Source organism: Oratosquilla oratoria, chromosome 44 (genome assembly GCF_046742065.1).
Source record: "Oratosquilla oratoria isolate Oo_2021 chromosome 44, ASM4674206v1, whole genome shotgun sequence".
NCBI lineage: Eukaryota > Metazoa > Arthropoda > Malacostraca > Stomatopoda > Squillidae > Oratosquilla > Oratosquilla oratoria.
In genome coordinates, this window is record NC_134820.1 from 29,200,825 (window position 1) to 29,225,323 (window position 24,499).

The following is a 24,499-nucleotide window of genomic DNA, read 5'->3' on the forward strand; positions in this document are numbered from 1 at the left end:
GTCCTCAGCAGCTTCCATGTAGTTGAGGAGACGATACGGTTGGTAACGGCTGGCATGCACATGTTTTTGATGCTTACGGAGTAGCACCTTTCCTGTAAATTCTTGATGACAGATGTCACACTTGAACACCTTTTCCTTGAAGTGAGTTTTCCGGTGGAGGTCAAGTGTTGACCTATACTGAAAAAGCTTGCCACAAACATCACACTCCAAGGGCTTCTCCCCTCTATGTTGCATCATGTGAAGGTCGTAGGGAGTGCGTTTTTCGTACAACTCATCACAGTACTCACATCTCCATGGTCCTACCTCAGTGTGACGTTTCACATGCTGTCTTAAGCCACTACTGTCGGAGAAGGCCATGCCACACTCTCCACAGCTGTACGGTTTTTCTCCTGTGTGAATTCTTTTGTGCTTGGTTAAGTGGTCGCTCTGATAAAATGCTTTCCCACACTCATGACAGACATAAGGTCTTTCGCCTGTGTGTATACGACGGTGGACCGTCAGCATACTCCTCTGAGTAAACCCTCTCCCGCAATCATTACACTTGAAAGGCCGTTCCCCAGTATGGATTCGGTTGTGCACTACCAAGCTACTCTTATTGATAAAAGTCTTACCACAAAGTGAGCAGTGGTAGGGTCGTGTTCCAGAATGGCTTCTTTTGTGGTACTCGAAACTACTTCTCTGTGTGTAAGATTTATTGCAGAGACGGCATTCATACCTACCCTCTGCTACTTGCCCGCCTATTTGCTGCTGTTGCTGTGGTTGTTGCTGTTGTTGTTGGAGTTGCTGCTGCTGCTGCTGCTGTTGTTGTTGCTGTTGCTGTTGTGGAAGAGGTTGTGGTTGCAGGTGGTGCTGTTGTTGTGGTTGCTGTGGTTGCTGTGGCTGCTGTGGCTTGTTCCAAAAATAGAGATTCATGTTCATCTGGTCATCTTTTCCGATCTGCACTGTTGGTACAGATACTGTGACAGATTGCACAGCCATCGTAGGCACGACAGTCATTTGATGAGGAAGAGCCATGGTAGAGCAGCACTGTTGTTCTAAAGTCAGTTTTTAATACATAGTCCAACTCTTGTGCTTTATATATGATTACCAAAAAATATATATTCTTAACAATTTAAGAGTGTAGCTACTCCTGAATACTATAAAGCCCATCAAAATATCTTTAGTGTTTGAAGCAAAAGCCATTTTCAATGAAAATCAGGTGCTTACTTTCAGTCAGCATCTCTATCAAAATATCCTTTTTGCTTAATACCAGAGCCATTTCAATTAACATGAAATATTGATGGTTTATGACTGCAAAGATGTGTAATGAACATTTCTTGAGGGAGGGGGGCGGTTCACACAAGTCATGTCTTCTGATGATGAGCTACCATGGCGATGACAACCACGATGCTGTCTCTCCCGACAAACCTGAAAGCCAAAACACTAATGAGAGCTGAGCCTTGATTCAACTATTATTCTTGTGTGGCAGGTTATAGGCAGGGTGTGCAGGTGACCATCACCTGTGCCTTTGGCTCTAACCTAACCAAAAAACACCAATACGATCAATTTTTCAATTTAGTTATCCACATGGCTACTGAAACAAAAGAATGATTTGCCAATGTTTATTACAAATTTCATTTTCATTTTACAATTGTAAGGTTTCACTGCACTTTAGTTACTAAAAAAAAAGAAAGAAATATAGAAAGAAGAAAAAAAAAAAGCTTTCACAGAAAGCACTTGCACTTTAAAGTACCTCGTTTCAAAATATCTATTTTAGAAATTATCTTAAAACAAGTGTCTTTCCTATCTCATCTGCGTGTTAAGGGAAGAAGAAGAGTATTGTAAGTACACCATAACCAAGGTGAAAAACAAATAAGGTACTGATGCTGACTACACCATACTATATATATCTATATACATATAAAACAAAGAGTATTATTAAAATATGTCTTTAAGTAAATTATCACACTTTGGAAGGTAGCTGGGGATTACCTGCCACCACCTGTCTTGGAATTGTTAAGACTGACACAACTGCCTTCTTGGAAATACTGGTCATTCTCTTATACTGGTCACAAAACAAGCATGGGCACTGCACTGAAAGAAAGAAAGAAAAGAAAGAAAAAAAAAGAAAAAAAGAGGAAGAAGAGGAAGAAGAAAAGTGAGAAAGTAAGTCTCTAATAAACACCAATAATTTTGTTCAGTTGAAGAGCGAAGCTCATAACAAAGGGACTTGAACTTGACCCACTCCTGGATGATCCAACTGAATACATATATTTTCTATTTTTCTTCATAAACATCTACGAAGTACAGTATGGTGCCAATGAGTCATCATTTCAAATTTTGGGGTTGGCTACTGGTCACTACATAGCACTGATGCCATTTTGTGGGAGAAATTTGCTCACATGGGGTGTTTTGTGAGCAAATTATATATTGCAATAAACTTATTCGTGTATATAATAATTCCCTCATTTTGTAGGATAAAAAAAAGTGGAAATCCAGATTTCCTTGTGGGAATTTTGTGGTAAAAATCTCACTCATTTGTGGGAACTGGCATAGATCACAGTGGCAACACTGCTACATAGCCAATACATTACCTTTCAAGCTCATACATTTGGATACTTTTCCAAGGTAATTAACACTCAATCTTCAACCATGGGGCCTTTGAATAAAAGGAAACTCCTATCAAAATAATTTTTGGTGTAACACTGTGACAATTTTAGTTTAAGGTGATTATTTCATGGTTAAGAAATAAACTTCTTAATACACTATCCATGAGTTACTTTTTGAGTAATAAGGTGAGATGAGCGAGTTACTTTTTGAGTAAGAAGGTGAAATTTTGTTATACTACTTCTGATAAGAAAAGGTGTAGATTTTTTTTGCAAATAAAATTTTCTATTAACTATAGCTCTATTATCTATACATATCAATGTGCACAATAGTATGATATAATAATAATAATAATAATGATGACAATGATAATAATAAAAGGGACTAACAATGGGTACAGATTGTCATGTGATGACTCGGAACAAAAGTATCTCCCTGCCCTTCACTCACCATCAACATCCTCACTTCCGTTTGGAGGTGCAGCCTCACAGGGTTATTACACTGGGCCCAAAATCTCAACTATTTCCCTCCATCTACTACTTTCAGCTAGTGACACAGAAACTCTCACACTAATAGAGTACAGACATCGTCTAAGGTTTCTTCCCATAGATCTGTGGAAGGCCCTCCAAGGATCTCTGCCACTTGCTGTGGGGCTGTGCATTTTCAGTCAGCAAAACTTAAGGCAACAAATGAAGTGACTAATATATATATATATATATGAGAGAGTGATAGGTGGGGAAGGGTATATGAAGATGGGCTAAGAATACATTTATTGTTCTTACGTTTCGGTTATTATAACCTTCCTCAGAGAACTTGTTACAGAACATCTTGGTCACAACATTTATACCCGTAGTGGGGGAACTTGTGAAGCTTCGAGTGTCAGGTTTTTTCTAGCGCATTAATTATTAAGAGACTGGCTGCTTTAGATAGGCATATAAATCCTTCTCTGTCGTTATTATTTTCTTGGACATTTATATGTGCAGCTTCAACTGTCTTTCTCATCTTCTTTTGTAATCCTTTGTGTAAAATTTCAACTTTACTCCATTCGGGAAGGTTGTTGCATATTTCGAGGTGGCGGACCAGGGAGTTGGACGTTCTGTGTGCTTTTAAATCATTCCTATGTTCGTTTATCCTCTTCTCGATTCCTCGACCTGATTCACCTATGTAAGCCGAGGGGCAGCCACTACATGGAATGCGGTAGATCACACTGAGGTCGTTGTTGTCATTAGTGTGGTTTTTAAACATTTTACCTATTTTATTGCATGATACCTTGGCGATGTTTATGCCACCTTTCAGTAAATATCTATCAATAATTTCGGTTTTATCAGAATTAGGTACAGAAATGAAATGCGGTGTGACTAGGTTTTTTGTTACTGTACGGTCATTTGATCCGGACGCTTGGTTGTTTGGTCTGCTGGTTTGGGCGTTCGATTTATCGTGGATTTTTCTAGCTTTGCCTTCTGTTTTGGTTATCAGGCCGCCTAGATATTTTAATTCTTTAAAAGTTTTTCTGATAAAAGACAACTCGTCTTCAAGGAGTTCACTGCTGCATATACGGAGTAAAGTTGAAATTTTACACAAAGGATTACAAAAGAAGATGAGAAAGACAGTTGAAGCTGCACATATAAATGTCCAAGAAAATAATAACGACAGAGAAGGATTTATATGCCTATCTAAAGCAGCCAGTCTCTTAACCCCTTCCATACGGTGCCGCACACGTAGGCGTCATGGGGAGCGAGTGTATTCGCGAGGCTGCCATATCGGCGTCTTGATTATATTTATTGTAGTCGCCCCTCCATAATGACATTCTTTCTAATTCTTTTGTAATCGCATTTTCTATGGTTATCAAAATTCACGGGTGAAGAGAGAACGATCGATATAAGCGGTGACTATATTTTATGATGCGAGTATTATTACGACACGTCGTACGGCTGGCATTGGTTGCTGCCACCGAGATCTAAGTCCATGACGCCTACGTGTGCGGCACCGTATGGAAGGGGTTAATAATTAATGCGCTAGAAAAAAACCTGACACTCGAAGCTTCACAAGTTCCCCCACTACGGGTATAAATGTTGTGACCAAGATGTTCCGTAACAATTTCTCTGAGGAAGGTTATAATAACCAAAACGTAAGAACAATAAATGTATTCTTAGCCCATCTTTGTATACCCTTCCCCACCTATCACTCTCTCATTTGTCTTAAACAATTTATCAATATATATATATATATATCATATATATATCATATACATACATACACACACATATACCTAACACAACCCCACATTCATCTCGGACTATTCACTCTCTTCGTTAGCGACCCTCATATGTAACTTACTACTAATGTGAAAACTTTTAACTGCCTGACTTACCCTTGTACCATATATTTGCAACATCTCCACAAACCTTTACTGTAAATGCTATCATGCACCTTCCAGAAAAGTCTTAGACACATCCTTAATTCTTGCATACCTGTCATAGCACAAAAACATGATCTCTGCATTCTCTTCCTCTCCTAAACCCCAAATGCTCTATCAATCCAATTCCCTCTTACATACATACATATATCAAAGGCTTTTTTCCCCTTTACAAGGGAAGTAGCAAAAAAACAAAGGAATAAAAACTACTCCCACCCATTCCATCCCTATCATACTCCACTCCCCTCCACCCTCTTATCTTGGTACCTCCTGGATGACGGGTCATCCCTGCATCTTGCCCTCTTAATCCTATCAATTAACACATGCCTCTAAACCCTACTGACCACACTCAATAGACTGATCCTTCTAAAGCTTCTACATTCATACTTGTCTCCCTCTTGTACTGTGTGACCATACATACACTCCTCCAAGCCAGTGGGACATGAGCATAATTATTATCTTTGTAGACCACGGAGCACATAAAACTTAAGATAAAAATTGCAGAGCATGCAATTATTAAAAAAGCACATCCCAGCATCACAGCAGAGGAAACAATGTTAGGCAGCATGAACACTTCAATTTCAACAGTATCATTTATGATTAACTCAAAGCTGCAGTTAATAATGCATTCCAAAAAGAAAATACCTCAAAATGCCCTTTTTAAAATATTCACTCCTTACTTCTCTAAATCTGACAAAACATTTAGCCTTATGACATCAACATAAAACCAAATCTCCATATTCCAAGCTTACAAAATATAATGTTTTTTTTTTCATTATGGCAAGTATAAAAATGTACCCTAAATGGGCTTCTCCTTATAAATTACTAGCATTTATAATTGTAGTCAGGAATGCATGAGATCTAATTAAATCATATCCCTACAACTGTACTGCCACTGTGATAAATCACAGATCATATCCATGCTTTCCAGTGTACAAATCATTCTGAATGAGGCTGAATTCAACATCATGCATTAAACAGAAGAGCATGGTCTGCCATAAACTTAGACAATAACAACTTGTACTCCACTGAAAGCACACACGACTGAATGTTGTCAAGCACCGTTTGCACAACTGTAGAAATATGATATTACCAGGCATCCCATGCTTTTCTTAACTACTGCCATTAGGAATTTGACCAAACATTAAGACAATGGGGTCACTCAAGGCAATCATTTCCAAAATGAGATACCTGTGAGAAACTTTGAACACCCATTTTACTTCTAGGCAGATTTAAGGCTCCCATTTCAGTCTTCAGGTTTACGTAGACTATCGTAATCACTTTCTGAATTTAGCATATGCAGGTTTACTAGTTAAAGAGTAGTGATAGTCATATGGTTGCTCCTGGGTACCCATCCCTTCCAACTCCGATACCATGTGAACCATTGCAGCCTGTTGATGATGTTGCTGTAGTTGCTGCTGCTGCTGTTGTTGTTGCTGATGTTGTTGTTGTTGTTGCTGTTGTTGTTGTTGTTGATGTTGGTGTTGTGGATGGTGTTGAGTTTGTTGCTGATGGTGATGAGTTTGTTGCTGGTGGTGTGGAACTTGGCGCTGATGGAGAGTTTGCTGGTGCTGAGCTTGCTGCTGCTGTTGTTGCTGCTGCTGCTGCTGTTGGTGAAGCTGATGTTGCATTTCATAGTGAGGTTCTCTTTTCACAGCAATTTGGCTTTGCGGAGCTTTCATGAAGAAAGTAACTTTGCTGTTGCCTGCTGAAATACCAGAGGTAACGGAAGTGACCGGAACATTAGTGATGTCAGATACTACTGTACCACATGAAGTAATGATAGGAGGCATATTTGAAACGGAGTTGAGAGATGGGGTGGAGTGCATTTGCTGATGAACTTCTAATGTATAGCTTTGGGCAAAAGACATGCCACATTCTTCACACTTGTAGAGTTTGTTTGTACGATGAGTTTGCTGGTGTGACAAAAACTTGCCATTATTAGTGAAAGTCATGTCACATTCATCACATTTGAATGGTTTGCTCTCACCATAAGGCTTTCTTGCTGGTCTGTCATCATAAATAGGAGGTACGCGACCTGTATGGCCAGGTCCGTGGGTATATTTCACATGCTTTTTTAAAGTCACCAGCCTCATAAACTCTTCGTCACATAACTCACATCGAAATGCCTTCTCCTTAAAATGAACTCTTCTATGATTGCTAAGAAGGCCCTTTGTCGGAAATTCTTTCCCACAAACATCACACTCCTCAGGTTTAATCCCCTTGTGTTCCATCTGATGGAGATCAAAAGTCATCTTTTTGTCAAAGACATCCTTACAGTATCCACATGCAAATGGCCCGACCTCTTGATGTCTTTTTATGTGCTGCCTCAAGGCGCTACTGTCCGAGAAAGCCTTGCCACATTCTTCACAACTATACGGCTTTTCTCCTGTGTGAATCCTTCTGTGTTTGGTCAAATGATCACTCTGATAGAAGGACTTCCCGCAATCATTGCAAATGTACGGTCTCTCTCCGGTATGTATCCTGCGGTGGACTGTCAACATGCTCCTCTGGGTGAACGCCTTGCCGCATTCCAGACACTCGTACGGCCTCTCTCCGGTATGGATTCTAGTGTGTACGACCAAGTTTCTATTGTTGGCAAAGGCTTTTCCACATACATTACAACGGTACGGCTTTTCTCCCGTATGCGTTTTCTTGTGGTACTCGAAACTACTCCTTTTGGTGAAAGCCTTACCACACTCCAGACAAGTATATTTTCCATCACATTGTTCTGTGTGCATCTGAGGTTGCATTTGTTGTACCTGTGGCTGGACCTGTCCAACTTGCTGAACATGTTGCACCTGCTGTTGCTGCTGCTGTTGCACCTGGCCAACTTGCAGCTGCTGTGTCTGGATCTGCTGGGCCTGCAGCTGCTGGGCTTGAAACTGCTGAGCCTGTTTGGTCCAGAAATACAGGGGAAGCTGGTCGTCCACACCAGTAAACTTGCGACCTATGTGGAACTCCATCTCGAAACTTTAGCAGTGACACTAGTGCAGGCAGAGTGACTGCAGTTGTTGTTTTATGTGCAACACTGCTGTAAAGCTGCTAAGGTTGGAGTGTGACGGTCACATGCTACAGGGAGTTCCCGGAGTATATCATACTAAAAACTCAAAATGGCTGGGAGAATGTGCAATCACAACCATCGTGTCATCTATTTCCTAACAGATGAAGCCTTCAGTCACCCATCAGCATCCATTACATTAATGTCAGTCAAATCTGCAAAACAAGAATTAAAGAAAATAAAGGAAACTAGCTAAAAAAAAAACAGACTATTTCTTTAATGCAAAATAAGTTGTCTAAACTTTGTGTGCATCTGATGCAAAGCCCCTGGCAACATGCACATGGGATTATAATTAAGATGCTTCAACAAATCCAATATGAATATTCATTATTCTGGTAACAACTGCAATATCAATACATCTAAATTTGGTAATTCTGGCACATAGTGAACAGTAGCTTGCGATGATCCATTGTGCACACAAATTTGACACCCTTGTGTACACCAAAATAATCATGGAAAGGGAATGCTTTCAGAAAATGTACATGAAAGCAGTAAAAACTTAACTTCATACTATAACTACAAAAGAAAATGCAAAGAAAAAATATACATATGAAAAATCAATAATAGTACAAAATACTCTTCACAACTATAGTACTTCACATTATCTGATTTATACTACATATAACACTTAACAACGAGTATCACAGTCAGAAAAATAGAAATAACATAGCGAGGGAATTACACCACAAGGAGCTTAACTGTAGACAAAGCACTTCTGCCTCGTATCCTCAAAGAGGTAGGGCATGTGGCAGTTACTGGTAGCTGCTACAATCAAATCTGGGTTCACATAGCTACAAGGCAAACACACAACAACAATAAAGGAATACCATGCTGCTCAAAACAATAAAATAACTTAAAAAGAAGGAAAGCAACAAGCACACAATCATTTAATCCAATGCTCCAGGTCTCTCTTGGAGGAGGCCCACAGGTTCCTGATAACTGGTAATGGCCACTGGGCATGCCAGTAGGTCACCCTGGGAAGAAATTTTGTATTACTGTCTTGGTATTATTAGTGTGGGGCAGTGTAAAGTGAGGTGTTCATTGTCTTCTATGTAGTGGTTACATTTTGGGCAGTCTGATTCTATGATCAAGCTTATTCTGGGTTGGTATTATATTAGAGCTGGATGGTATCCTGAATACAAGCTTGTGTGGTCTTAAGCAAGGTTTACATGCTACGATAAATTGTAGCGATTTATTGTAATGAAAAGGTTGTTACAATTTGTCATTACGTGTAAACAGGAGATCGTAGTGATAAATCGCTATGATCTCCCGTTACACGTAATGACAAATTGTAAGAACCTTTTCATTACAATAAATCGCTACAATTTATCGTAGCGTGTAACCCTTGCTTTATATCCCTTGAGAGGGATTTTCTGTGGGGCTGATGTGTCGGGGGATTTTGGTGAAGTTTCGAGTGCAGTGGTCTGTTTGGAGGAGCTTGTTTAATGAGATTTGGCTGTGAATGACTTTCTGTGTAGAAGTATTGTGTGATACAGGTATGCTGATATAAATTTTGGCAGGAAGCTGCATTTTTTCCACATTCATTGGGTAGCATTTGTGTGATAGAATGGGATGGGTGAGTGGGTGGGAAATGTGGGGTGAGGAAGTATGTACTGTATAAGAAAAAATTTGACGCAGCCCGAAGGGATTTCTCCCCGTCTTCTCCTTTTCTGCACCGATTTTATGAAGCAGCCTTGCTGTGGATGTGCTGTGTCTTGCGACACTGCTTCTGACCCTGGGCAGTGGACAGGATGCAGGGATGACCCGTCATCCAGGAGGTGCCAAGATAAGAGGGAGGGAGGAGGGTGGAGGGGAGTGGAATATATAGGAAATGGAATGGGTGGGAGTGGTTTCTATGCCTTTTTCTTTTTGGCTACCCCCCTGTAAGGGTGGAAAACCCTTTGGTATATGTATGTATGAGTGGGGTTAAGGACTCCAGCATAGAACAGTGTATCTATCATTTTCATACAATATTTCATCAAGAGGATTTTGGTTTCTGTGTGGCATCCTATTGGGGTGGTTTTGATGGATCTTGTTATTGATGATGATATGGTTTAACGTCACAAACTCCCCCCTCTTGGAAGGCTAGGACGGTGCCCCTCACAGAGGACTTTGTAGCATGGAATTTAATGAACCATGACCTTGGTTCAACTTTGCCGGTGGCAGGGTTTGAACTGCCATCTCCTTGGCCTTCTCTGCAAGTAACGATGCCCTAAACTGCTAAGCCAGCAAGCTTCCATCCTGTTATTACTCTCAATGATTTATTTTGTATAGTTTATAAAGTGTCTGTTTTGTGGATTGTTTAGAACCATGATGTGGAAGCAGTCAAATATGGTTCTTAAATATTATTTCTAGGCAGTAATTACATCTTCCTTTTGTTGTCTTCAGTCCATATTTGCAATCAATTTTAGTAGATTTCTCTTTCTTTTTATGCCTTTCCCTGTAAATTTTCTTTATGCATAGGCTGGAGGTCATATGAGTATCCACAGTGCGAGTAAAATTCTTGCATGCAGCATCGGCTGCCATATGTATGATTCATCACACTTCTTTCATTATGAAATATAAAGTCACCACTGTATTACTTCATTCTCTTTTACTTTGATTAATAATACATACATATACCAAAAGCTTTCCCCCCCCTTACGAGGGAGGTAGAAAAAAAAGGGCATAAAAACCACTCCCACCCATAATACAGAGAACATGATCAAGCCAATTCACAAAATTCAGGGGGTAACTCATGTACATCTACAAAAATTTATATAATCAAGACACCAACGCCAGCATCCTCGTGTCCCCATTTGTGCCTCATGACGCCTACGTAGGCATAATAGTACCGAAGTGGTTAAGGGATCATTTCCAATGGAAGGGTTCGGCTGCATAATTTCATGGTTCTCCAGCTCCGGCTGCGTAATTTCATGGTTCTCCAGCTATCTGGAGTGAACATTGTAACTTATGTTTTCTGGAGTGAGGTCTCCATTCTGTTAATTCTGATCTTGTGTTTGGGTGTTTCTCCCCTTCCTTAATTTTACTGCATGAGGAGACTAGGAGTGGGGGTCACTGATTAAATGAAGCAGCCTTGCCGTGGATATACTGTGTATTGCTCCATTGCTTCTGATCCAAGGCAATGGGCAGGATGCAGGGATGACCTGTCATCCATGAGGAGCCAAGACGAGAGGGAGGGAGGGGAGGTGAATGGGACTGAAATGAGTGGCGCTGAAATGGGTGGAAATGGAATTATGTCTTCTGACTTTGGCTACCTCCCTTGTAAGAGAGAAAAAGCCCTTGGTATATGTATGTATGTACTCCTTGGGTGTTAGCAGCTGCTATTTTGTAGTTCTTAAGCTGGGTTACGATCATCAGGTCATCTGTAGAGGTTAGTGCATTGGTATGAAGCTCAGGATATGGTGTTTGGAGATTAATTGTGAAAACATTAAATAGTATAGGTGAGAGTAGTTTTCCTCATGCAACTCCACACACACAAACACACATGTACATACATATAAAACCACCCACCTTCCTCTTAAGTATAATTTTGGGCTACTCATTTACTGTGGGCTACACATTTGGCTCCACAACTTTTAGCTACTGAATCTCCGTCATCCATGAGGAACCAAGTAAGAGGAAGAGAGGGGTGGTGGATGGGAGTGGAATGGGTGGGAATGAAATGGACGAGATCGAAATTAGGCCTTTTGAATTTGGCTACCTCCCTGGTAAGGGGGAAAGAGCCCTTGGTATATGTGCGAATTTATGAATCTGGAAATCACAATAGTATACACAACACAAGTGGATGACATTTCATAATTGCCAAATCAAACTCGAGTTAAATAAAATTATAAATTTTGCTGAAATAGATTAAGTTGGAGAGGTACAGGACCATATCATGCTGAAAAGGTGGAGTTACTGATGTGGTACAGGAGATTCAAGAAGAGGAGCGGAAAGGAGGGAGACTGAGAATAGAAAATGAAATATCCTGCTGGCAATAATATAGTGGTGCAAAATCAGCGCAGACCTATCTTACAAAACTATACAGTGGCATCTAATGGAGGTGATCGCTTTTGATCCTAGTGCTAACCTGTCCATGCATAACTTGCCCCCACCTCGTAACATGTAGATGGTTGACCATCTACAGAATTATGAAAGGTGTAGAAATCCTTGATAGAGATGATTTACTAAATTGGGATAAGAGAAACACAAGAGGATATGAAAAGAAACTCAAAAAGGACAGTTATAGAAGTGACATGAGGAGGAGGAGGAGGAGGAGGAGGAGAAGGAGGAGGAGAAGAAAAAATATCCCCCCACAGAGTGGTGGATGTATGGAACAAACTGGATGAAACAATAGTGTGTGCAAAAACAATACAAGAATTTAAGAGCAAATTAGACATGGCAAGATACAGAGACGGGACACCATGAGCATAGCTCCCCTTCCCGTAAGATACAACTAAGTAAATACATGCTGATATCCTAATAATTGGCCAATATCAAACATAAAGCTGCAGCCATAACCATACAAACATACCTCAATAAACTAAAGATTATGGTCAACACAAATCAGGATACTAAGATAATTTTTCAAATGCCTCCAATTATAATACTCAGCGTGGGCAATACATCTTTCAATAATTCAATAAAGATAAAATTTGAACAACCACAAATAACAGTCTAGGGAACAACAACAATAAAAATGAAAGTACTAGCCTCATTTTCATGAATGTAACCTACGTCTTCAAAATCTAAGAGGCTAGTCATAGTTCCCTGCTAGAGGTGGTCCTATAAAATTGATGTTAGCTCTCTGCTGCCCATATTCAAAACCCATCAACCCTCACCTCCTTCTGGAGGCGCAGTCCCAAAGGGCTGGCACTCCATCTTTGTACTTTGTGCTTGCAGTAGTGTAGTGAGCTTTATGGCCCCTATAAGATGTGACAATAAACAAGTATACCCCAATCTACTTGAAGGCTAAAACCCAACCCCATTGGTGATTTCAAAATACAAAACAGTAATCTATCTCATAGTTATTTCCTAGACCGACTAAAGCTCAGGAACCCCCTAGTTATGTCAATTTTTGCCATATATGATAAGCCTTTGCAATGGGAATAGAGAAATTTGCTGTGCATGTGTTTTCATGTGAACAAGTGCCTCCAAACACAGGTAACTATCATTCTGAAAACATTGAAATTGGACAAATGTTTTGATTTTTAAGTTGTCACATTTCATTTTACATTCAAATTTATATAACTTCTACCTGGTTCATACACATAAACACACACTCAACTTATGATAAGAATATTTGTCCCACATGCTACCTACATTGTTAATTTTTCCCATTACTACCAGTATCCATTCCATTTTCATAATTCCCTTTCCTTTTCCACAGATTAGGGTACAGATTAACTCACTAATTATGCCCCCACAGCATTTTCTGCTCTATTCTGTTTTGCAAGAACCAAAGACAGGCATCTGGAATTGACATTCCTTGAAGACATCAGCGAGAATAATTTCTCTGCGGTCTCTTTTCATAACCCATCAACATCTTCACCTCTATCTGGAATTGCAGCCCTGAGGGGTAGACATTTGGTGCCTGGACTGGGCCCAAGATACTCCTCTATTATGTGAGGAGAACAGATAACTAATGAATGCTCCAATCTTCCTACTATAAGCTGGTGACATATACAATCCCACACTAATACAGAGAATGAAGAGGATACTGAGGATGTTTTCTTAGGAGACTCCTTTCAACTAAAAGTGTGAGGAGGTCAAGGAAGTCTCTACATAGACTCAGATAGTTTGGCGAGATAGGAAATGGAATATGAAGATGGACAGTTATATGGAAACCTGGAAGAAAGAATCAGAGTGGAATCCTCATTACCAGGCTGTCATAATTTTTTTTTCTAAATAGAAAAATATAGCAAAAATAAGGTGGTTGTTGGTAAATGCTGTACAGATCACTGAACTGTGGATTTCCAGTGGATGGAGGTGGAATGGATGTGAATGGGTTTGTGTCTTAGCTGGTTACTTCTCTTATGAGAGGGAAGAGCCACTTAGTATATAGATAGATAGGAAAGTAACAGCAACATTTATAATTTCTACACAAACAACAGTCCAATTATCATTAGTACACAGACAAAAGCCCAATATTTCTTCCCAAAGACCTATGGGAGGACATGAGGACTACTGTTATGGGACTACAGATTTACAGTAATAGCTTTCAATTATTCAAATTGTTTATCCATATTTCAAAATAAGATCCCTGGATGGTCCTCGAATATTGATTATTTTGTAACAATAATTATGTGCACCTGCACAATCATAACTGAGATAGCCAATATAACAAAATATCTCTACAATTTCATGCACATATGGGGTGAACAGAAAGAAAAATCTAAAGGAACACAGAGGAGAATGAAAGTGCAGACATATGGTACAGGATGGTTGTACTATAGTATATGTAGCTAGTGATAGATGGAGACATGGTTATATGAAAGGAATGAACAATAGAAAATACTTACACAGAGCAACTTTCCACTCGAATTTAAGGCCTCACTGCATTCACCTACAGCTTTTACATCCTGCAATATTTGAAAAGAAATGTATATCTTGCCCACAAACTAAGATGCATAATATCAACAAATCTAACATTTTCAACAGCAGTACATAATATAATGTAGATAAGGAGTCACAGGCGTAAGCCTCTTCCAGGAAATCATCCATGTAGGAATGATGGATTACAGGATAGCTGGAAATGGTTACTTACAAGCCAATAAGATGAATAAGAGTACTGAGACTCGGGAGGGGGGGGGGGAGTCAGGTAAGCAACCTATGCAATGTGATGTCAATACTAGAATTATATAAGAGAATATGATGTCAGAGTAATGTGATGTAGTAGCACATAAGTAAAATTCAAACTGATTTCCCACTTTCAGAGAAAATTGAAATAAGAGATGAAGTAATCCTTATATTTCAACCTCTAACTACGGTCCTCTTCAGAGTATAAGTGTGGTCCTTTGAAGAGGACCACAGTTGGTGGTTGAAATATATGGATTACTTCATCTCTGATTTTAATTTTTTCTGAAAGTGGGAAATAAGTTTGAATATGATGTCTTCAAGCCTGAGGACCAAAATATGTCGGGTTGAGGAACCACATTTGATATTGGTAATACAAGTTCCAAGAGAGCACAAATCTTGAGCACACGAGAACCTAAATGTGCCAAACACCAAATGTGCTTCCGAAATAATCCAGTTTCAAATATTTTTCTAATAAAAATTACTAATATTATTTCAATAAAAAATAGTGCTCTTTGAAAGATGGTTTTACTCATACTCTGACATAAATATGTATTCTAACCCAAGAGCTATTGATGACCTAGTTTTAAAGTCTGAGCTGATTTGGTTAAAGTAACTTAAGCAACAAACTTCGTCATAGCTTTGCATAACCTTGTAAAAGTTCCTGAGTAGATATTGTTTAATTCCACTTATTTAGTACTATTTTGTGTACATTTCATGTTACAAGGTTTTACAGATAAAGTTTTCTAACTTCAATACAATAATTGCATTCTAAGTTCTTCACTTTTTACTTATTTATTTGTATTTGAAAGATTAATTTTTCTATGGAACAATTAGATTAGATTAGGCTAGGTTTTAAGTAAAATTCCAGAAACACACAAGCACATATAATTTGACATGGTAACATTTGTTGTCCAATAACTCTTAACCTAACCATTCCACAGAAAAATAATGGACAATCTTTCAAATTCAAAAAGGAAAAAAGTGGAAAATGTGTTTGCATGTTTATGATGTTACTGAAACAGAACCAGAGACTATTGGACAAAACAAGTTTATAGTATATCCATGGTTGCAGGTTTCTGAAATTCTACCTGAAGACTGTCCTAGTAGTATCAAATATATTCCTATCTTCACTGATATTGAGTCTCAAGTCCTAGGCAAAGGACTCTTCCTAATTATGCTATTATCATTATAATTTCCAAAGCATATTATTTCCATTTCTACTGGCTTGTGTTCATTATTAATATATTTCAGATTAATTATGTTAAGTTTACCCTAATCATCTTAGAAATCTTTAGCATGTCTTAATTCTATCATCACTACTGAGGCATTTATATGTAATGTACAACTTTCAGCAAATAGCATTTCGGCGGTCTATCTTCGAAGATCCTACGGATACCTGGCGGCGTCTGCAGTACCCAGGACCTGTTCCTTCCCACTTGACAACAACCTACAGCAAGGCCACAACCTAACAATGGGATTTCGTCCTTATATTGGATTATTATAAAGACATTATTCAGAATTTAGTTACACGTGTTTCAGCAATAAGCTTGTACCCTTATATCTAAGAGCCACAACCCCTATTTTGGCACTGTTTCCTTCAATATCTAGGCCTAAACTAAGCCTACACTCCACCAAAACATCTTCAGGATCCCATCGTGATGCCAGCAGTAGACAACCTTGACACTGCAATGGCAAATTCGATGAGAACCAAGGCCAAAATGGATACTAGTAATATTTCCTGAATAACTGGTTATAGTCAAAGCATAACACTATTGTTTGCACAGTAAACTCACGTCTGAAATAGACGACATTCACTAATTTCGTTGAACATCGTCTGTTACCCACTATAGGTAATGGCGCGCCTACAATACTAATGCACTGTTGCCAGATCTATAAATGCAACCTCACTCCAAAGATTTCGTATACTTTTCAAATTGTTTCGATTAACTTTGCATACATCTTTATTATTCTTTTGAACATAGTCAAGAAGTATTGCATTAATTAGTACCTCTTTTATAAGTTTTTAGAAGCTACAGGTTTTACACATATTGACCTATTTCAAATGCTGGGCGATTCCTTAGTTTCATAATCTTGGGTGTGAAAAATATCTGGATCTAAACGTATTATTTTCATCTCGACAAGTGTATACCCGAGCACCGACTTGAGGTGAGGCTATAATTTTACAGGCTTCGTTGTGTTTATTTTATATTTGGTCAGGTATTCTTACATGATAAATGACAGCACAGGGCCCAGGAATATAATTCTAAAATATTCAAGATTAAACCATAGAATGATGAACATGCGCCTGTGATTAGATTAAATATTTTGTAACTGTGTCAGCATTAATATTGTTCATAGTATAAGAGTACATGATGCTCGTTCTTTTCGAACTAGTTTACTACAAAAAATGTCAACATCAACAAACGTATGCATGACATGATCAAAATCATAAGCGTCCTTACCACATTATTTCATCTACTTTCATAATATGAATGGGGTAAACTTATGTCATTGAAGTTTATGCTGATAGAAGGAAAATAATTCGATTGCTGAATTGATATGATAATGCAAGAAGTTCAAATGTTGGTTATGTGTCAAAGATGTCATCTTCCTTGTGCCCATCTTCAGTTAAGGCCCAAATACAATGTCAATTATGATCGTACAATCTTCGAGATTGCGCAAACAGTGTTTGAGCCCTACACTACTTTAACAAGATTGTTGACCCCTAAAGATTGTGGCGTGAAGATGAGCTAAGAGGCACGTGCATAGTCATTATTCTGGCTTTAGACATTAAGGAGGAAAGTAAAAGTAAGGAAAGAAAGATTTGGATGAAAGAGTGGTTAAAAAAAGTAAATTCACTCATGAAAATATTCTACAGGAGTTGATCCTCTCTGCCCCTGATGATTACGAAATTTATCTACGCATGGATAGATATTCATTTATGGATTTGCTGGAGAAGAGTACGCCCCTCATAGAAAAAAAAATGAATACCAAGCTCAGGGATTCCATTTCAGCATGTGAAAGGCTTTCTAGTACTTTATGATTCCTGGCTACTGGACTAACATTTCAGGAACTCACCACAGCCATCTCTCCACAAAGCCTTGGTCGTATCATCATGGAAACTTGTAGTGCTATCTGCAGTGTATTAAAGGAGTATATTAAGGTAAGTTAAATAAAGTGCAGATAACACCAAAATATTTATTGATAATGGACTAATAAATGCCAAATTCATTAACATCACCAAATAGCACAATGAAGGCGTATATATATAATTTACTCCAACACCTAACTTTATACTGTTCCCTTCGATAGTTCGAACGTACAGAATTTATTTTCTTTGTAACCATGGATCGTGTGGCACTAGTCTATTTCTCGCAATTTTTCTATCAATTTGACATAACATTCACTTTTCAAAAGCCTGTTCTTATAATCATTGTTTTTAATTTTCCACAAAGCAGGAAAATCTCTGTAAAGTTGAATAAACTCCCTCCAAAAATCTTGAGAGTCCCGTACATTCGTTATGGTACCGAAGAAAAGACTGAGCTGTTGGCGCAATCATCGCTACTATCAGTCGTGATGGTATAACTACTAGATTGGACAAACACTCATTCATCTGCGCAAACAGTCAATCACACCTTCTCACTAAGGATATGCGTGCACAACCACTTAAACTGTACTATCATGATTGACAGTGTATATGGGCCTTAAGATACTGTTATCCACCAGAAGTGTGGCCCCGAGGAGCTGGCATTCGGTTCTCGGACCTGAACTTCTACCTCAATTAAATGATAAATGTTCCCTCCTTTTTTTAACAGATGGAGTGTTGCCAATTGTAGGCTGTTCTCTTCTCATTAGCTGGTGACTTAAAAACAAACCCACACTTGTTTTGTACACACAAATCCATCGTTTCTTTTCAGAGAGATCTATGGAAGAGTTTGATGGTCGTTGCCTATTAATATGATGTTCTGTTGTGTCCCCTTTATTATTAGAAAATAAATGTCGATAAAATCAATCAAATTGGCTTGGCACCATCCTCGGTTGAAAGTATATGTGTTGATATGATTTGAAGACGAATGTTTGGGAGACGATCCCCTCCGATGTCATGTAGGGAGGGAAATATTTTATAGAGTATAACCCATTTAATACTGTTTCAGTAACCAAGTTGAGAGCATTTTCAGTATCTTACGTTTTATTATAGTCAAAATTGCTTCCATATTATTCTGCACCAACAGTCAGAAAGTATGAACATTTCTATTCAGTTTTCCGTTCATTAAATTACTTACTTGGGTCTTCCCTTTTCGTTTTCTATAGCACTAAGTAACCTACAATTTTCTATTTTGTTGGTGGGTAACTAGTGAAATCTTTGGAAATTTTAGTACTTATACATATTAAAAATTCTTGAGTATTTCATGGGACAAAAAATATACATATTTCTACATTACAGGAAATTATTTTTCTATCAGACAACTACTGTTGTCCTTTCTATGCGAAAGAAAGTTGACTTCGAATTTTTGTATTTAATCAATATACCATACGATCAAAACATTGGTGAAGATAATAACCTACCCTTAGTTGTAAGATTGTGAATTTATGATGATGGTGGCATTGCGGTAATGGTAGGATGGTGACGCGTCATCAGTGTAAATAATTATATTTATGGTCATAGTGAAAATACATTGGAAGTACATTTCTCGTTTGTACCTGAGTGTATTTCATAAATATACTGATTTTATTTTGTAAAGCTGTGTATAACTCGCCATTAACTGTCTAATAGATGTTAAAATCATGTTACAAACAATAGCATAAACAAGAAATACATTTCTATTTGTTCATATACAATAAAAATACTGAAATACACATGAAAAAAATCGGATTAACTTGAGGGAGTTGGGGGTCAATCCGAAATATATACATTTAAATCTGATTTATCAAAGAGAAAAATCTAAGGTATCGTCCCGACATATGTCAAACACAAAACCACTAAATTGGTATTGTACACCATTTATTCTACACAAGATTACAAAAAAGACATTGTATACAGCACAATTAAATTACTCCATTGTGTGTAACGCAGTGAATACACACACACACACACACACACACACACACACACACACATATATATATATATATATATATATATATTATATATATATATATATATATATATATATATATATATATATAGTGTTCAAGTATCTCCCAGTTTGGCGTAGGTACACCAGATCACAATCTTCTTATTCTGAGTTCAAGATTTGTAATGTCTACATTTCTTACATGAATCATGCATTCAGTTTAAAATGGGAAAACTCACATTCTGCCATAATATTCTTATCATTTTCCTTCACAATTTTTACTCACGCTAAAACATTTATTTTGCAAATATGGAATCGATGTTTGAACTCCAATAACCCTGTGACAGAGATAACTGCCAAAGGGTATTCAACCCGACTGGTCTAGACTATTTTGTTTATGGTGTGATGGTAAGGTTAAAATCACCTTGATTCGGAACAAAATAATGAAATAATTATTTATAAACAACGTAATAGAGACTGAATAGAAAATTAAGGGTAGGAAACAAACAGATTAAAGACCGAGGTCACGTCACCAGAGGCCTTACATGGCTAGGTGCCGCCCCAGGGCAAAGTTCTCAACTCAACTAAAAAAAAAAAAAAAAAAAAAAAAAAAAAAAAAAAAAAAAAAAAAAAAAAAAAAAAAAAAAAAAAAAAAAAAAAAAAAACACAACACGCCCCCCCCTCCCCCATCTCCACCCTCCCGTACAGCCTGTTTTAGCTATTGGATTGCGAAATAATTACATACATACATACATATACCAAGGCTTTTTCCCCCTTACAAGGGAGGTAGCCAAAAAGAAAAAGGCATAAAATCATTCCCACCCATTCCATCCCTAGATACACTCCACTCCCCTCCACCCTCCCTTCCATCTTAGCACCTCCTGGATGACGGGTCATCCTTGCACCTTGTCCACTGCTCTGGGTCAGAAGCAGTGTCGCAAGTCACAGCACATCCACAGCAAGGCCGCTTCATTAAATCGGCGATCCCCCTCTCCGTCCCCCCATGCGAAATAATTATACAGATTTAATTTTTTTTTTGTATTTAATGTCTCTATTGCAGAAAATACATGGGAAAAATATATCATATTCTGTTGATTCTAACGCAAAATTCGTACATTACTGTAAAATATTCAGGGTTCCTTTGACCTTTTTTATTATAATTATATTGTCAGCCTTGCCCCCAATCCCCCCCCCCCCCCCCATGTGAGGGCCTTGCACGTCACTGTCGAAGGGACGAAGGTACGAAGAGGAAAAATAGATTCACAATTGAATGGGACAACGTCGACCATGACAAAGAAACGTTCTGGAATATCTAGGCTTTCTGTTCGTTGCAGAAAAAGAAGAAGAAGAAAAACAGAGATGTAGAAAGAATAAAAAGAATCGAGCGGAGCCGAGATTTTCGTTGTCAAATATCGCGTTCGATCACATCCAAATTAGCAAACTACAACGACGACGACAACGATGGCGACGACCCGACTCCATCTTGTCGACATCAAGGCTCAAACTGACGTCAACAAGAACGTATCGGGTGTTTTCTCCTTGAAGGCCGTGTTTCCGCCAAAGATTCATTATCTCAAATTTTTCTCAATTTCCTTCGACTTCAAGTGACATCAGCCATGGTATTTTTGTCGCGTTTGTAACTCAGAGGTCAAACAACATCCTGCTGCATCGCGAAAACTGAAAGATGGAATTGGAATAATATCTATTTTGGGCATATTTTAAAAGCTAAATAAAAACAAGTAAAATAATGAATAAAGAAAATATTTAATGTGTTTTTTCAGATCATACGAATCGCCAGTAGAAAGATTTATTATGTAAAATTACCACAATGGTTAGTTTTGATCAAACGGCTGGACATCCATAAAAGACAATACACACCAAAAATGCTCAATAAAACATTAACTGTGTAAATAAATACAGACATTAATTTTCGTCAAACCTGGATTCTTGATGGTGTTCGAAGCTGAACAAGAATAGTTTGATTTTTGTCAAAAAATAAAAATAAAAATCCACTCGGGTAATTGGTAATGCATGGTCATCATATTAAAACAACAGGGTAGGACTCGCAGTAATGGATTTAAACTGGACAAATTTAGATTTAAGAAGGAAATAGGCAAGAATTGGTTTACTAATAGGGTGTTCAACGAATGGAATAGACTTAGTAACCATGTAGTAGTGAGCGCTGAAACTATCGGTTGTTTTAAGCAAAGGTTTGACAACTTTATGGATGGGGATGGCAGGTGGTCATGGGCATGGAACTGCCTAGTGTAGGCCTTATGGTCTCTTGCAGTCTCCTTCATTCTTATAATCTCATGAAGACAAAACCCTCTGACGCTGACCAGAATAAAACAAATCGAGGAGGACAACAGCAGGATGGAGTGAAGGTGAAAGTTAAAAAAAAAAAAAAAAATCCTCAGCATTATTTTTATAAGATTAATCTCAGATTCTAAAAACACTGCGTGACGCTGGTCCGGAGGTGTGTAACTAAAATCCCTAGAACAGCGTTTCTCAACCGTTTTACCCTTGCGTAACCTTTAAAATAAATTTCATGTCTCAAGGAACCCCTGCGATTTTTTTTTATATATACATATATATATATATATATATATATATATATATATATATATATATACAGTATATATATATATACCATATCTTTCTCATTTTATTTTCACCGTAATAATAGGTTCGATAGGATGATGTCTATATTACATTATTACAATAACCAAGAATATGTCGTGCGTGTTTAATTATATCACGTATATGAAATTAGATAAAAAATCAAAAGTGCATTAGCTTATCTCACTTGTTCTCGCGGAACCCTTAGGGACCTTTTGCGGAACATTAGTGTTCCGGGTTCGAACCCTGATTGAGAAACGTTCCCCTAGTTTGGTTTCTAACCTTATCTTATTATTATTTGTTTAATTATTGATTTACTAATTTATATATATTTTTTCATTTTATTTTTATTCATTTTATTATATGTCTATCATTTATTAATCTACTTATTTTCATTTATCTATTCATTCCTGTATATGTTCATTTATTGATTTATTCAATTATCTACTATCTATTCTATTTATTGATTTCTTTATTTATAGATGCACAAAAAATTATTGGATTTTCCGCTCAATAAAGAATGCTAACTACTTTTATACTTAATTCTCTCTCCACTATGCTGCACAAAAAATTATTGGAGTTTCCGCTCAATAAAGAATGCTAACTACTTTTATGCTTAATTCTCTCTCCGTTATGCTTACAAAGAATTACAAAGGAGCATGCCGACAGGATACATTTTGGTCCATAACTACACCGGATCCAAAAATAAAATAATAATACTATTATAGAAAATAATAATGATAAATAAATAAATAATCAAATAAAATTATAATACGATGAATAATAATAGATAAAATAAGTAAATGAATAAATAGGTAAAGTTAAATAATAAACAAACAGGTAAACAGTAAATAATATTAAATTGACAGATGAATAATAATAAATGATAAACAAGGAAGTAGTTATAAACAAATATACAAATTAGTAACAAAACAAATCAATAAATAATTTAGAATAAATGTTAGACTCCTCTTTTGTAATCTCAATTTTACTTCATCTGTGACGTCATGTCTTCGAACGCGACGACGACGCCCCCCAAGGATAGAACCGCTGATGAAATCGACTTGCATGAACGGAACTTTTGCTGGCGTGAGGGAAGCTCCTGGGGTCGAATTTATAAAATATTCTAACCCTTAATTCTAGACATAAATCTTCAAAATGGTGGAGAGTTTATCTAAATTCCTATGTCGGCGAGCTAAATGCTTATTTCTAGAATGTCTAGCCCAGTGTTTATCAACATTTTTACCCTTGCGTAACCTTTGAAATAAATTGCATGTCTCAAGGAACCCCTGCGCAAAAAAAAACATATACCATATCTTTCTCATTTTATTTTCATCGTAATAATAGATTAGATAGGATGATGTCTATATTACATTATTACAATAACCAAGAATATGTCGTGCGTGTTTAATCATATTACGTATATGAAATTAGATAAAAAATCAAAAGTGCATTAGCTTATCTCACTTGTTCTCGCGGAACCCTTAGGGACCTTTTGCGGAACATTAGTGTTCCGGGGAACCCTGGTTGAGAAACGCTGGTCTAGACATAAGCATTTAGGTCGCCGACATAGGGATTTAGGTAAAATATCCGCCATTTTGAAGATTTATGTCTAGACTTAGGGGTTGGGATAGTTTATAAATTCGGTCCCTGATTACGTTATTTATGAGTAATAGAAGATCTGTTGACCCGTGAACTCAAAACACGACATCTGTTTCGATTCTTTGTGCCACAGGATATTTGGTTCCACGTTTTTATTTATTTTATTTTTTTAGTGAAAGTTCCTTCTTTGCTCACGTATTGGGTATGAAAAAATAATTTTATTTGGTTCATCACATCCACCTGTGTTTCTTAAGTCTTAAAAAAAACGAAAACAAAACGAAAAAAAAAAAAAGTGGTCGTGGCCTCAGCCTTCGGCTGGGATTCCAGTGATTTTCGATTTCATTCCAGAACGCTGCGGTT

At 37.6% G+C, this 24,499-nt stretch overlaps 1 protein-coding gene across 7 annotated transcripts; it reads right to left on the minus strand.

The window, feature by feature from the left end:
- Positions 1 to 758: 758 nt before the first annotated feature.
- LOC143022450 (uncharacterized) lies at positions 759 to 16,758 on the minus strand. Of its 7 annotated transcripts, none has more exons than XR_012966064.1 (5): positions 16,637 to 16,758; positions 14,567 to 14,626; positions 6,376 to 8,218; positions 1,972 to 2,073; positions 759 to 1,407 (listed from the first exon to the last, which is right to left on the minus strand). XR_012966064.1 is itself a non-coding variant. In XM_076180681.1 (5 exons), exons 3-5 carry the CDS (start codon positions 7,966 to 7,968, stop codon positions 1,364 to 1,366), a joined length of 1,734 nt encoding a protein of 577 aa, XP_076036796.1. In that variant the 5' UTR covers positions 7,969 to 8,218; positions 14,567 to 14,626; positions 16,637 to 16,758; the 3' UTR covers positions 759 to 1,363. The 7 variants fall into 7 exon arrangements, 2 of the variants coding, with proteins under 2 accessions (XP_076036796.1, XP_076036797.1); XM_076180681.1 differs by having other exon boundaries at positions 1,972 to 2,068; XR_012966060.1 differs by having other exon boundaries at positions 1,373 to 1,407; positions 6,194 to 8,218.
- Between the last annotated feature and the right edge of the window lie 7,741 nt (positions 16,759 to 24,499).